This window comes from Myotis myotis, unplaced genomic scaffold, assembly GCF_014108235.1.
Source record: "Myotis myotis isolate mMyoMyo1 unplaced genomic scaffold, mMyoMyo1.p scaffold_m19_p_5, whole genome shotgun sequence".
Lineage (NCBI taxonomy): Eukaryota > Metazoa > Chordata > Mammalia > Chiroptera > Vespertilionidae > Myotis > Myotis myotis.
In genome coordinates, this window is record NW_023416357.1 from 50,946,092 (window position 1) to 50,962,615 (window position 16,524).

Below are 16,524 nucleotides of genomic sequence, written 5' to 3' on the forward strand. Positions count from 1 at the left end.
AACTAATACAGTGTCTGGCACATGGTAAGCATTCAATATATGTGAATAATTATTAATAATAAAGTGGTACATGTAGAATATCAATGAGCTATGGGAGGGGAGAAACAAATGATGTATTTTATGCTTGATATGTCCCTGGAATCATACAGCAGGCTTGGGGCAGTCCAAGATAGGCATAAGCCATATGTGAAATTAAGAACAATTAAGGGCAAATCTGTGTGATATCGATTCAGATTTTAGTAGGCAGAATCAGTGTAGAACCTAATAGGATCTGTGTTACTCTACTCTGAGTGTAGTCAAGTTTCAGGAGAGGTTTGCTGAGTAATTGTATATAAGAGATTAGACAAACCCTACAGGTTACTTCCTCCCCATCTTTGTGGCTCTGATTCCTCCTCTATAAATTGAGACAATATTACTGACCACATAGAGATGTCATGGGGATTAAATGACTTGATATAAGAAATGTACTTAGAACAACGCCAGGCAAATAGTGTACATTCAAAAAAAGTCATCTGCTGCTACAACTCTCTGTCACTGCCATTCTTTTCTAAGTTAGTTGAATTTAATTATATTATACTGATTTCTACTTGTAACTTTATGATGTAATTTAGCATGACGTGGGCCTATATAGTTGAAATTAAATGGTGTTGTTACTTGTTTTTAGGTTAATTTGTCTGAAAGTGTTGACTTTTATACATTTTCACATATTTCCAAATACCATCATTGTTAGAGATATTCTAAATATGAACTCTAGAAAGAATACAAAAAAATTAAATATGACCTCAAAATTCTTTACTTCTAATAAAAGTTTTAGATGCCTTGTTTGTGTTAAAAGACCACTTTTTATATTGTTTTGGGACGGTTCTGGCTGGAATTGAACCTCTGAATGAGGGGTAGTTTTTGGAAGGTCCCAAATGCCTTCAAAATAAGCTTCGCTCTCTTGGTAATAAGTGGAAAGTAAGAAGAGAACCTTAAAATTATTGCACTCACTATTTTATAGCAGCATTGGGATAGCATTGAAGCGCTTTTTCCAGATGAGGTAGTTGAGTTAACTAAGAAGGGGTAGAGAGGAACAGGTTTGTGAGGGAGGAAAGTTGAAGCAAAGACACAGTAATTTAGAGTATGATGATTTGCTGCAGCTGGTCATTGAGGTCATGGAGTCAAATTACTATTAATTTTGTAACTAAAATGCTGTTTTAAAAAAATTTATGGCATACTGGTAGCTAATTAAAAGATCAAAATTTTGTAGGTTTCATCATTATCTTTGTAATATATGCAAAGCGATGATTTATTATACTCTAATTCTTTTTGCTTTCTGACAAATTTCTAATACTTATTAAATTATACCTGTACGTTAACTATTTGTTTGCTATGGATTCTATAATAAAATCTCAATAGAATATAAAGCTATAAGGGTAGGGACTTTCTGTTTAATTTATTTTTGTACATACAATGCCTAGATTAGTGCTACTACATAATAATAATATTTCATAGAGAGCCCTGAATCGGTTTGGCTCAGTGGATAGAGCGTCAGCCTATGGACTGAAGGGTCCCAGGTTTGATTCCGGTCAAGGGCATCGACCTTGGTTGTGGGCACATTCCCAGTGGGGGGTGTGCTGGAGGCAGCTGATCAATGTTTCTCTCTCATCGATGTTTCTCGCTCATCGATGTTTCTGACTCTTTCTCCCACTCCCTTCCTCTCTGTCAAAAATCAATAAAATATATTTTTAAAAAAATATTTCATAGAGAGAAAACACTAAATTATCACATTTGGTTGATGGAATCTTGGTGAGGCTTAATGACTAGTTCTTAGAATTTTGATAGATTTTCTTCTCTTTTTCAGTTCCCAATTCTCCACGCCTTGGACCTAAGGTAGAAACTATCGCTCACCTAATTATCATTGCCAATGATGATGCCTTTGGAATTCTTCAGCTATCAGCTCCACTTGTTCGAGTGGCAGAAAATCATGTTGGACCCATTATCAATGTGACGAGAACAGGAGGAGCATTTGCAGATGTATCTGTGAAGTTTAAAGCTGTGCCAATAACTGCAATAGCTGGTGAGAAAAGACATCTAAGGAGCAGTGAAGTGTTTTAGAGGGGAATTTTATCCTTGATTAACAAACCTCGAAGATGTAGTTAGAAAAATCAGCCAGAAAACACAATACTGCTGCATCTTTTTAAAGGAACATATCCAGATCTTTCATCACATATCCATGACACTGATTTTGTACAATTTATGGAAACTGCTAGTGAATTGTATATGAATGTAAAAGCTCTGGTGGCCAAAATATGCACAAGCCAATGAAAAGAAACTAAGGAAAGCATGGTTAGATTTTCTCTGCCTACCTTTTAGTTTTTTGAAAGGGACTCATGTAAACGACCTAGGAAAGAATGCAAGATAAAACATGCAGCCGTATGACCACAGTACTTGGCAATAGTTTGTTTCTCGACCCTTTTATCTTGCTTGTTTCCTTCTTTATTAAGAACATGGAAGAGACAAGGGTTGCCATGAACTATTTTATGTATAAGCAAAGTGATTTCATTGCCAAATGCCAACATTAGGAGACTGCCTTCTTTGGTGGTGCAGTTACCTAGAGGGAGAGTTGCCCAAGAGCAATTCAATTAGGTTCTTTCTAGTATGCACTCAAAGGAACATGAGTGTGAATGGATGGGGTAACAGGCTTGATTTTTTGGAATAAATTACCTGGATATGTGACTTGCTTGAAAAGATGATAAACTGGGCTCACGTATTCCCCAGGTGATGTGTGTGTGTGTGTGTGTGTGTGTGTGTGTGTGTGTGTGTTCTAGGAAATTTGCCCTCAGGCTCCATAGGAAGCCTCTCTCCTTCCCCAACCACTGTTGGACCAGAAACAAAGTCATCCTGGGCAGTTTTGCAATAGCTGATCCAACTATGTACAAAGGTCCCTAGATTCCAGCTATAACATTGATGATGCCGACATGCCCATATCAGTGCAACAGTATAATTTATTTCCCCAGTGAGATTAGAATTCTAGTCTTGTGCTTTGTTTTAAAAGTATTATACACATTTTTCTTTTGTAGATAAAGGGCTATCTTGTGGTTATAAATGACGTATGGCTATCTATCCATATCTATATCTAAAGTCCCAAAAATATATAAACGCTTTAACAGCTGATAGCTTAGTTTTGAAAATGAAATGGATTTTAATAAACACTGCCTTTATAATTATTCAAAGTGTGTGTATACATTTTTGGGGGAATGCTATATATATATATTTATATATATATATGACAAACAGTACAAATTATATACACATCTTTCTAAAAATGAACATGTGAACTAAAACGCCCTTAGGAAATCTTTTTTATTGTTTTGTGACATCAAACCCCCAACCCCTTCTCTTTAAGCAAGACAGGTAAAGTCTTCTTGCTTAGAATAAATTTAGTAAATATTCTCAAAAAAGTCTTTCCAAGTACATCCATAAAATTTGATACATCATAGATTCCCCTACTATGTGGCACGTTTATTATATTGTGGAATGAATCTTGGCATTTTGCTTTTTGTCTCTGTAGGTGAAGACTATAGTATAGCTTCATCAGATGTGGTCTTGCTAGAAGGGGAAACCAGTAAAGCTGTGCCAATATATATCATTGATGACATTTACCCTGAGCTGGAAGAATCTTTTCTTGTGCAACTGCTGAATGAAACAACAGGAGGAGCCAAACTAGGGGAGTTAACAGAGGCAATCATTATTATTGAGGCCTCTGATGACCCCTATGGATTATTTGGTAACCAGATTAGTTTGTATCTCTCTTTCGTTTGTTTGCATAGATCATACTTTTCTTTGTTTTTAGGGATGAAGAATTAATTTGATCATGCTCTCTTTTTAACTTGTTAATACTGATATATACAGCATCTTGTACACTCACTGGCAGTGGTGAGTGGTTAAAAGATTGTTTAGAACCTTTGCATAAATGTAGAAGTCACAATCTTTTAACCTTTTACATTATATCTGGCTCCTAAATGTGTTTTATGAATCTTAGATAATTCTTTAAAAAATTAATTTATAGAAATTTACACAAAAATTTGGATATCTGGGCTTTCTGGTTTAGTAGGAAAGTCTGGCAACATCCAGCCCCCTCTCCCGCATAGCATCGTCATGGGAGCCATTTAGCCACTGTCCCTTTGGACCAGACTTGCACTGTGCAGTTAGCCACAGAACTCATTAGATCCTCTTCACTCACAACTGGTGTATGCCTGACCCCTGTGGGCATCTGGATTTGTGATTTCTGCTTCTATCATAATGAAAAATCATTTTGAAATTTTGGTAGCCCAACCACTTTGTATCACAGCATGTTACTCTTGATTGTATGGGGGTTAGCTACTTAGATTTTATAAGGGGGGAAAAGTGACTATAGGACAGCGATTGTTTAGATCTGTGTAATTCAGTTTCATTTTATATGTGAAATCAACTCTGCTCTGCCCTTCAGGTTTTCAGATTACTAAACTTATTGTAGAGGAACCTGAGTTTAATTCAGTGAAGGTAAACCTGCCAATAATTCGAAATTCTGGGACACTCGGCAATGTTACTATTCAGTGGGTTGCCACCATTAATGGACAGCTTGCTACTGGCGACCTGCGAGTTGTCTCAGGTAATGTGACCTTTGCCCCTGGGGAAACCATTCAAACCTTGTTGTTAGAGGTCCTGGCTGACGACGTTCCGGAGATTGAAGAGGTGAGAGGAATGCCTAGCATAGAATGACACTGTAAATCATGCCTTGTCTTGTAGTGACTAGAACAGATACTGTTGTTGTGACATTTAGAGAGGATGTCAAATAAATTATTTCTGCTAGAATGTTCAAAATATGGTAGTGTGAAAGTGATCCTTACAGATAATGAAACTAGGAATAGGTCTTATGCACATACCAGTTTACTAGTGTAAGATATTTTTATGAATTGTATTTTTCAACATTTTGGTTAAGTGATTAAATACATAATACATTTATCATAATTTTTGATACATTATTTCATATAAATTTTTGATTTGCTTATACCCATACTCCCTTTGGGCTTAAATTAGATTTTGATTTTTTTACTTGTTCATTAATTTATTCTTAAACAATTTTGAGAATTTACTATGTGACAAATACCATGCTAGATATAGCTGCCTGATATTTATTTTTCATGATGAATTAGCAAAGTAGCAAATAAAAGGAGAGTCTCAGGGGGAAAGTTGATTCATCAATGCCATATATTGGCTAAGGATAATTTTATTGTATAAAATTCAGGTATTATTAAAGCCCAGATCTCATAAAATTGAATGTGATAGCATTTATTCTTTAATATTATCAAATTTTCATAGAAAGGTAGTTCATAAAATTTCATTTGAATGGTAATTGTATCATTATTCATTCTTAAAATATTAATTACTAGTTAATATCTTTAAAACACTTCTCTTTCCTTATCTCTAAATATAGGTGGTATTGTGATATGATATTTTTTCTTTTAAATTTTGTCAGCGAATTTTCATTTAACAGAATGTGGAAAATAAGGCATAATAGATTAACTTCATAAAACATATATGTACTATTTTCCCTAAATAAAAAAAGGTATAGGACTAAAAATATATTATTAAAGTGGTAAACAAAACATAACCAGGGATCTCAAAATTGATTCACAAAATTATATAACTGAATATTAAGGAATTTAAATAGCCTATTTTTTAATGTACAGCCATGCTGTATTATTAAAAGTTCATGATGGATTATTCGGTTACATGTTGGGTTTATAAATGTTTTGGGATAGTTTTTTTGAATCCGTTTATATTACATTTCATTTTGTTCTTAAACTTGTATGGATATGTTTAATTTTTTCCCTTGAATCATTTTTATTCTAATGTCAGAACTAGGTTTCTGTTAAGGAAGTTTTCACTGTATTTTTAGGTTATCCAAGTGCAACTAACTGATGCCTCTGGTGGAGGTACTATTGGGTTAGATCGAGTGGCAAATATTGTTATTCCTGCCAATGATAATCCTTATGGCACAGTAGCCTTTGTTCAGTCGGTTTACCGTGTTCAAGAGCCTCTGGAGAGAAGTTCCTGTGCTAACATAACTGTCAGGAGAAGGTATATGAGATGGTGACGTGCATCTTGGGTGGGGGGGCGGGTGATGAGAATTGTGGGGTGATGGGAAAGGATCTCTTGCACAGTTTTTTAATACAATATAAATTATTATAATTTATTAAATTATTTATGGCTAATAATATAAAGAGCTCTTTATATTTATCATACCTGTTATTAGTGAAATAGATTATACATCATGGGACTTTCTAACTCCAAAAATTTGTTGCTTTAATCTGTTACTTGTTTTAGTTAGAATTTAAGTATAATTAGCTTCTAAATTAAAGAACATTCATATGCTGAAGTGGTTAATTTTCAGGTTCTATTTTTTTTTCCTGCATTTCTTTTGTGAGGCAGTTTACAGTTCACTGAATTCCTTTAGAAATAGAAAATATTGGATTTGGGGACCTTATGGCAAATTATTATATTCCCTCAAAATGTACGCATGCTATTATTGTTACTTTGTTTCAGGGAAATCTAGTAATGAAAATTAATTTTCTATTTCTGTTTGATAATTTAAAAATGGATATGACTTGCATGTCTCAAGATATTTTCATAGCTTGGTAAATATTCTCTTCGATCGAAAACTAGCAAGGTGACCTTACATGAGAAAGTAAAACATTGAAAGACAAATGTAATAAGAAGCATGGTTGTGTTTGTACAATGACATTATATACTGAAAAACTGAAAGCTGCAATTAGTAGCTCTTTCCTGTATGTAACCCACAGATTGCTTTGAATGCTTAATGGTCTTTACTTGTCACTCCACGTTTTAGCGGCGGGCGCTTTGGTCAGCTCTTGCTGTTCTACAGTACTTCCGATATTGATGTAGTGGCTCTTGCAGTGGAGGAAGGTCAAGATTTACTGTCCTACTATGAATCGCCGATGCAGGGGGTGCCTGACCCGCTCTGGAGAACTTGGGTGAATGTCTCTGCCGTGGGGGAGCCCCAGCTTACTTGCGCCGCTTTGTGCCTCAAAGAACACGCATGCTCAGCGTTTTCATTTTTCAGTGCCCCCGAGGGCCCCCAGTGTTTTTGGATGACATCGTGGATCAGTCCGAATGTTAGCCACTCAGACTTCTGGACCTATAGGAAAAACATGACCAGGGTAGCGTCTCTTTTTAGCGGTCAGGCTGTGGCTGGCAGTGACTATGAGCCTGTGACAAGGCAATGGGTCATAATGCAGGAAGGCGATGAATTTGCAAATCTTACAGTTTCTATTCTTGTGGATGATATCCCAGAGATGGATGAGAGTTTCCTAATTTCTCTTGTTGAAGTTCACCTCATGAACATCACAGCCAGTTTTGAAAACCAGCCAACCATAGGACAGCCAAATACTTCTACAGTTGTCATAGCATTAAATGGCGATGCCTTTGGCGTGTTCGTGATGTACAGTATTAGTCCCAACACCTCAGAAGACGGCTTATACGTAGAAGTCCAGGAGAAGCCCCAGACCACAGTGGAGCTGATGATCCACAGGACGGGGGGGAGCTTAGGTCAGGTGACAGTCGAGTGGCGTGTTGTTGGTGGAACCGCTACTGAAGGTTTAGATTTTATAGGTGCTGGAGAAATTCTGACTTTTGCTGAAGGTGAGTGATGGTTCTAAATGGATTGCAGTATATTCTAACGTTATCATATTCAATTTTTATGATAATGTGAATATGTAAAAGTGTAGTGTGGATTTGAAAAAATAGAAGTTGGTTAGTGGTTGACATGACATATGAAGACTGACATGGCCTTACATATGTATCCTTTTAGTTTATTAAACAAAGAAGTGTTTTAGGAGAGTTTTATCCCTTTATATGTGATACAGATAAGTAAACACATCTAAGGAAAGCTCTAATTTTTTAAGGAAAACTACAACCAAACATGTGGCTAATACTTTGCGTGGGGGAAAGGTATTTTTACTGAGGTCATTGTTTAAATCCTGATTTGGGCAATCACAGATTCCACTTGAAAAAATGACGTGTACTCATAAAAGCCTCACTGTATACAGAAAAAAATGAATGAAGTAAACACTCACAATTACATGTTAAATCAGTTCATTGCACCTTTTATTATTTAACTTTTTGTGTAAAATTTTTTGGAAATAGTAACTGGGGGTCATGATACATATATCATAACTTTTTGAAATACCTAATCGGCATCTGTTTTAGAGCCAATTTTTAAAATAGTATAAAACATCTCTATAATGTTGTTTCTAGTAAATTATTTTGGGAATAATGGACTATGACATGCCTGATGGGTTGGGGGGCACAGGTTGGTAATTGGTAACTTTCTCCTTATTTCAAAGGAAATAATGAAAATTTGATGAGGAAGGAGTGAAGATGAAAATTTAAAGTTAGATTTTTTCCTGTGGCTTTAGTAACTACCAAGTTATCATAGGAAGTAATAGTATTGCTTTGAATTGATTTTTGTATAGGTGAAGCAAAAAAGATAGCCATTTTAACCATTTTGGACGATCCCGAGCCAGAGGACGATGAGAGCATCATAGTGAGCTTAGTGTACACTGAAGGCGGAAGCAGAATTTTGCCCAGCTCCGACACTGTGCGAGTGAACATTTTGGCCAATGACAACGTGGCGGGAATTGTTAGCTTTCAAACAGCTTCCAGATCTGTCATAGGTCATGAAGGTGGGTTCCTGTTTGTGTTGAGCACATTCATTCTTTTTTCCATGGATGTCAATTTTTGTTTAGTCTTTTAATGTGTCTGATGTTTTTAATCCTTTCATTATTTTGTAGGGCTATGTATGCTAATGTGCATGGAACTTGTGTGGGAGAGGGCTATCCAGGGAACTGTTTAACTACGTTTGGAAGCCTTGCGGATTGGTATTGTGTTGTAGCTTGCCAGTCCCCGCTTGTGTGATTCTAAGGAAGTTAGTCAGACCTGGGATGCTCAGCTTTCTCATCGGTCAAATGATAGCAACTATCACTTCCTTATAGGTTTCTTTGTGAGGATTAAGTGAGCTAATAAATGTAAAGTGCTTAGCATTGCTCCTGGCAAGTGTGTATGTGCGCAGTGGTAGCTGCCCATATTAAACAGTGAAACATCGGCTTTCTGTTCAAAACAAATGGTGGTCTGTAATCAATGAGTTTTTAGTCTTGGTTTTATATTGTGTGAACAAAGTGCCAAACTAGAAAAAAATGATAAAATGTTCATCTTCTTCTTAAACAGATTTTTTGGAATTCTTTTTTTTACATTATATGTAAGGTGTTGCATATATAGGGTGGGGCAAAAGTAGATTTATACTTTTGAGTACATGAAAGAGTTTATTTTTGCATTATTATTTCTTAATTATTGTATTATTTTCCATATGAACAAATGTAAACCAACTTTTGCCCCACCCTGTATAGGCTATTGTTTTGTTTAAAAGATGATAGCAATGTTTTTGGTCTTCGAATAAGCCTGTTTGAGCTAAAACGTGTATTTATAGCCTGTGTTTCACTGTAGTTCATATTTAGAAATAAAAAAAAATTGTACCTCAAAAAGATAAGAAATGGAAAGGATATTGATCATGCATTTGGACTTCTATTTTTCAGATGAGAAAACTGAGACAGTGAAAGAATGACTTGACAAGGTCATACAGCTAGTTAGTTCCTGTGCTGGAAACTAAATGAATTTTAGTGTGTGTTACCTTTCACATTTCTGTACTCCAAACTTGTATGTTTAACTTATCAATGCAAATGCTTTAGCCATTTTCCAACACTCTTTCCTTTGATTGATGGCCTAGAATACCATGTTTTTAGAGCAGTAGTGAGTGAAAGTGACTAATAAATAGCTATACAGTTAACTAAAGACAGATCATCAAAAAATTATTTGTAACATAATGCAAGTAGAAAGTCACCATAGGGGAAGTTAATAACTATGACAACAATAGTAACATTTATTGAGTGTTTTCTGTGTGCCAGACATTTCACATCCATTATTTCACTTAATTATAACAATACATATTATGGTACGCGCCGTATTTTCACATAAAGAAACTGAATTTTAGAGATTAAATAGCACAGTTATTCATGGAGGAGCTTAAACCCAGCGCTATCTGAATCCAGGGGCCATGCCATAAGGCAGCTTATGTGAAGAGACTTTGTTTGGCTTGAACTTAAATCTGCTGCAGAACTTGACAAGGTAGGAACTTGGGGTAAATATTTCAAGTGGTTTGAGTTGGAAGAATAATGAATTTGACTTAAAATGTCTGTGTGAAGGAAGGAAACTGGTGAGAGAACCTGACTCTATCTAGGTTACGCATGGAAATTGGATATTTAGAGATAATAGTTGAAATCAGAAAAATTAATAAAATCTTCATGGCTGGAGATAGAAAAGCAAGTAAGTCAAGGATGGAGCCATATGGAATACCAGGTTAAAGTGCCAGGAAAGAAAAGTTCTGAGAGGAAAGAGAGAAAGTTCTCCCAGAGAGGCTGGAAGAAACCAAGCTAAGAGTGTGTTTTCATTAGTTATCGGAATAAGTAATCAGTATGTCTCATACTGGAATGTGCAACAAGTGAGATGAGATTCCCAGATGTGCTAGAGGAAACATTAAGATCCATGAAGTTTTAAAGGAGATCTTGGGATAAGAAGCAGCTGTCTAAGGATGATAAAAGGATGCAGAGGCCACGGGCAGTGCTTCTCGAAGTGTGGTCCTCAAGCCAGTGCCTGTCCACAAAGTGTGTCTGCTAGTTTCTGACAAGATCAGCTCAGAAACTGAAATAACCTTTTCTAGAAACGTATATGGAACAACTTCATTTTGCTGTGATACTCAAAAGTGATATCTATGGGCTTGTATATGTATTCTTTTTGCTATTTAATCCAGCCCTTCATTTTATTGTATTTTACAAAAATGCTAGTCTACAATGGATAGATCAGGGCACACAAAAGAAGAAAAATAAATAAAACCCCCTGCTCTCCGCTGCATTAAGTGTGAGAAGCACTGCCCTATGAGATAGTCTGTTCATTGGCCACGGAGAGCAAGGAGAGGAGAAAAAACCGGAGAAAACGGATTAAAGAGGAAAATTTTGGATAAGTTTTTGTTTTGTTGAAGAAATACAAGAAAGAAAATAAAAGTCAGTGGTATGGAGGGTATAAATACTAGTAAGATCAGGGCCAGGAAGGATTAGATTTAAGGGAAGACTTAGAGCTAGACTCGGTATGTGATTTTCAACCTGATGACAGAATTTCTTTGAAGGGTACCAGAGAGTTTGGATGACCAGCATCACCTCAAAGGTATTTTCATTGTAAAGCAGCGAGTGGTATGACAGTGCGTCCTCTGAGCGCCCGGGCAGTGATGATGGTGGGTGGTTTGGAGGGCTCTGAAGAAACCTGAGCTTTCCTGCTGACACTGGCACCTGTGTTGTCCTTCGCCTGGATGAACTTAACCTGAAAATCAGAGTGTGGTTTCTTCAGCTTCCAACAGCTAAATATCTGCAGAGGACAAGGGGACTAGTGATTAAAACAAATGGCCCAAGTGTGTTGTTACTGGCTAAAAATCTGCTGTCGCATATCAATCTATGAGCATGAGTTTGGTACAGGAAATAAAACACTGAGTTGCTTTTACTGTTTACATGAGTGCTAGATTTTAAAAAAACAAAGAAAAAAATGCAAATATATATATATATATATATATATATAATTTTCTAAACATAAATTGGGAGGAATTTCTATTTTTTAATTTATTTTTCTTTTCCTTTGTTCCTAAACCTTTTTCCTAGAGTCTGAATTAGTTTTCTTTTTCAAAGGTGCTGTATGTACTGCTTCAAGAATTTAGTATTTTGTGTGTGTATTTTTATATTGCTGTGAAATTGCACAGAGAAAAGTATACCAAGCATAAGGGTAACCAAAGTGAATTAGTGAAAACTTTATGGTGATTCTTCAAAGTTAACTGCTAAAGAAATGGGGTAAAAATGAGATTTTAACAATGTTAACATTTCTTTGGCCTAGAGTTGGAATTTCATTTATGTGATTAGATTTAAAACATGGACTATACTGAATTTCTGGCTCTAGAGTGCATTTTCAATTCATGGGGAGGAATTGCTTTAGAGTTTAACAATGTACTGAATTCTGAAGAATCCTTTTTCTACATTTTTGTTCTAAAGCAATTGAACAAATGTCTATTGGTAAATATTACTTTCTTTCAAATGTAATGGGAAGAATTTAGAAGTATGGGACAATAGATTTTTACTGTGGTTGCAAACTGTGTATAAATGTGCTCTTTATAAATCTGTGTGAGATGCTTCACTCAGTCACCCAGCTTAGTTAGTATTATCATAACCTCATGTTATGGTCAGTGGACTTAAATTTTTTTTCTTTTCTCAGAGACAGCATGACTCTTTTATAGGCAAAGATTTGAACAGGAAATGTAATTTTTAAAAATATAAATCAGCTATCTAGTTGTCCATCAGTAAGCATGGGGGTTGGTTCTAGGACCCCTGAAAATACAAAAATCCATGGATGCTCAAGTCTCTTATATAAAAGTAGAGGCCCGGTGCATGAAATTCGTGCATGGGGAGGTGGGATTCCCCCTCAGCCTGAACTGCGCCCTCTCACAGTCTGGGAGCCCCACGATTGATCGCCCCTGCAGAGGCAGGCCCTGCATACCCACAGTGCCGCTGCCGGGTAGCCTGGGCCTCCCTCATGCATTTTATGTTCCTATTCCTTATCTGTGTTAGGCTAGGCCTAGATTCTATATCAGGGGTCCTCAAACTTTTAAACAGGGGGCCAGTTCACTGTCCCTCAAACCGTTGGAGGGCCGGACTATAGTTTAAAAAAAACAACTATGAACAAATTCCTATGCACACTGCACATATCTTATTTTGAAGTAAAAAAACAAAACGGGAACAAATACAATATTTGTATTTGCATGTGGCCCATGGGCTGTAGTTTGAGGACCCCTGTTCTACATGAAATATCTGTTTTAGAGAATCACCAACTTTTGGTGGATTCCGTAGATCTCTTGTTTGGATGTAGTCATATTATTTGGTAGATGAGGGTCCCCCTTAGTTCTTCATGGGCAAAACCTAGAAGGCAGTGTAGTACTTGGTAACATTTTTGTTATGTAAAAAGTTTATCTTTCCTTACAGACCTAACTTCTGTCCTTCCCATTATATAAGACTAAGCACTTGTTTTTAAGTTTTTTCTTTTTTAAAGACGGTTCTTTGACTCCCCATCCAGGTAGAAGGCAACTTTCTAGTAATATTGCCCAGGAGGCATTTTAACTGGACCTGGTTCCTGGGAGTTTGTCTTAAAGAGGCAGAATCAATACCTTCATTTTGATGATTTGAAAAAATTTTACACTATTCATGCTGTTGACATAGTTAGGTTATGTGTTCAAGGAATGCTTTGTTTATATTTTATTTATGTGTGTGTGCGTGAATCATGCTGCAAATTGTGTTTCTTGCAACATTTTCTTGCAAGTTCCTTATATGGTAATGTGTTAAATTTTCAAAGATGATATTATTTAAGAGGTATTATACTTTGATTATTTTACATTTACTAAGTTTATAGAGAATTTTACTTTTTTCTCTCCTTAGCATTTTGTTTTTATTTTTACCTTATAATGTATATTTATTTCTAAATCTCTATGTATAATCTTGCAACCATAATTTTTAAAATTTATTGTGATTATAGGGTCCCCTTCAACATGGATATTTATTAACTTACATTTTGTTTCTTGCCATTTGTATTTTACTGTATTTTTAGCACTGATCCAGCTTTCATCATTTTCTTTTTGAAGTATTACTAGGTTGTTTGATTTTAAAAAATTTGAAAACCATGACCCTGTAAACCTTTTTATTTGTATCACCAGACAACACTGTCAGTGAAAACAGCGTAATGACTTTAGGACTCTAGCTATGCCTTTTAGTAATAAGCCCTTTTTGTTCAATACAAACCTGCTCTATAAGAAATTCTCCACTTTATACTATAGAGAGACTTCAGGGTTTTATAGTAGTGCCTGTATTTGTTTGTATGAGTTAGTTATTCAAGTATAAAAAATGATAAATAGTAGGCTGACAATTATGGCTGATTAAACACAGTCTTTCAGTTAATCCTAACCTTGTTATAATCTGGCTAGTAGCCCATTGGCTGCCCGCGGCTTCCGTGGGAGCCAGGAGGGACCCGCGCCGATTCCATGGGAGGTGGGCGGGAGCCGTGCTGCTTCCACGGGAGACGGGCCCACTGTCTCCTTTCTGGGCCTGCGCGTGGCTGCCGAGACTGCAGGCCAGCCTCCTTGTCCCTGTCCCTGTCTGCTCTGGCTCCGGGAGGCCAGCCCGAGCCAGGGCACGGTGGCTCGCCAGCCCTCCCCTCCCCCCACTCCCCCGTCTCCATCTCCACGGTGTCCTGGCCTAATTTGTATATTTCCTCTTTTTATCTATATGTATAGATTTCCTAACTAGCAGTCTCTATATGTTTAAAAAAACAAAACAAATGAAGACATAGTCTACTAATGGAATGGTGACTACATTTTTTTTTTTGTATTGAGACACTTAAAAATGTTTACATTGAACATTCAAATATTTTAGGAAATCTTATTTAGAAATTTTTCTGATTCTTTTGCCTTATAATATTCTCTACTCTCCCCAAATCATTTATTGTTCTAAAGATAAGTGTGGTTATATTTAGTATAAAAATTTAATTTTGTTTTTTTAGTAATTGAACTTAATATAATTTCTGAATTAATCCATGTTTTAAGAAACCTTTCTATTAGTAATATTTGTTTTATTATCACTAGAAATTAAAAAATACGGCAGCTTAAAAATATGTGAAAAGGATATTTATATTTTATTGTTTTATTTTTACTCTGCTCATTTAAAAGTATCAACTATGTTTACTTATTGGATAACTAAGTAAAAGTTATATTTTTAATGAATATGCATGGATTTCAACTATACTTCTATGCTATAAAATTTGGATGTATTCTTTTAAAGCTTTAAAACATCATTTATTTTTTCACAATAATTATTTTCTTGGTGCTACAGTTCATTAGTATACCTTAACTTGGGTTCGTCATCATGCAAAGCTTTTGAATTGAGCCTATTTTCAGCAAGCCACATGGCCCCCAGCAGTACTGCATTTCACTTTCAGCAGTTTAAAAGAAATGCCTATAGTAATATTCTTCAATTTTACAAAATATTACATGAGGACAAAAGCCAGGAATGGAAAGTATCTAAAATACCCCAATTACCCAGGAAGGAAAACTGTAACTTTGTTGAAGTTACAGAGACTGATGTACAGATTTGACACCTTTCCTTTGTATTTCTCTTTATAAAACGTAATCATTGATGGTATATGTAAGTTACAATTTAAAGAAATGTGATTTTCAGGTATTTGCAAGCATTTTTATGCATGCATTGTGTAAAATCACATTGCATATCAGTGTAAGGAATTGTGTCCTTTTGAAAAATGAAGGGAAATTTACTTGTGCTATTATTAGCTTTGACCATGAGAACTTTCTTTAATTTACAGAACATTCATGTTCTGGTGCATGTTTTGGAGTGTATAAAAGTTTGTGTTTCCCATTATAGCATGTGCTTTTGTAACTTTTACATATTGAACTTCCTGAAGTTCTACTAAATAGAACTATTTAGAGATGAGATACCCATGCTAATAAACAATAAGCATGTATAAAGCTTTTAGAAAACCCAAAACAGAACAAACAGCTTTGTAATGTTCTGGAAAAGGTGCTGTAATAGTTGCATGTTTGGGATTTGGGTTTGGTTGAGTTCAAATGTTAAATTCCTTTCCATTTAAATATTTATCTGTACGTTTCACTTGCAGGAGAAATTTTGCAATTCCATGTGATAAGAACACCCCCTGGTCGAGGAAATGTTACTGTCAACTGGAAAATTATTGGGCAAAATCTAGAACTCAATTTTGCTAACTTTACTGGACAGCTTTTCTTTTCTGAGGTAAGACCAAAAAGAAGAGCTTTATCAAACTCTTGCAGAGAAAACAGTGTATTTGAAAAAAAGGAAAACTCTGATTATGTAATGCAAGGATTAATGGAGGTTGAGGGGAGAGCTCCTTGCTTGGAACCCTAAAGAAAGCACACTACTTGAATAAAGAATTTCTAAGACTTAAGGAATAGATTTGTTTTTCCATAAGTGTTTGGTAGGTCTCCTTTAAAGAAATAGAAAAGGTCAACTTTGTATTTGAGACAAGCTCTCTTGCTACTCTCCTGGCCTCCCCATTATTGTCAACTGCATCATTCTGAAGACTGATAGTGCTCGTCCCTCGTCATACTCCTCACTGTCTTGGAACTTTAAATGCCCGGGAACAACAAATATAGCTCTAAAAATGTATGTCTTTTATGGCCTGTTGACAAAATATTGCACGAAGGCAATATTAAAAATATATTTTTGAGGTGCCATTTAGAGACTCTGATAGTTTGAAAAAGGTGAATGTCGAGAAATCTATATATATAAAAGCCTGAGTGAC

General features: G+C 35.7%; 1 protein-coding gene across 1 annotated transcript in view; it reads left to right on the forward strand.

Annotated features, from left to right (window-relative positions):
• The window catches only part of ADGRV1 (adhesion G protein-coupled receptor V1), a 459,983-nt gene that overhangs the window by 88,059 nt on the left and 355,400 nt on the right, over positions 1-16,524 (forward strand). Inside the window, exons 30-36 of the mRNA XM_036308704.1 lie at positions 1,844-2,059; positions 3,554-3,769; positions 4,472-4,716; positions 5,924-6,105; positions 6,875-7,686; positions 8,520-8,729; positions 15,865-15,995. Coding sequence (XP_036164597.1) covers positions 1,844-2,059; positions 3,554-3,769; positions 4,472-4,716; positions 5,924-6,105; positions 6,875-7,686; positions 8,520-8,729; positions 15,865-15,995 — 2,012 coding nt within the window. The remainder of the gene's footprint in view (positions 1-1,843; positions 2,060-3,553; positions 3,770-4,471; positions 4,717-5,923; positions 6,106-6,874; positions 7,687-8,519; positions 8,730-15,864; positions 15,996-16,524) is intronic.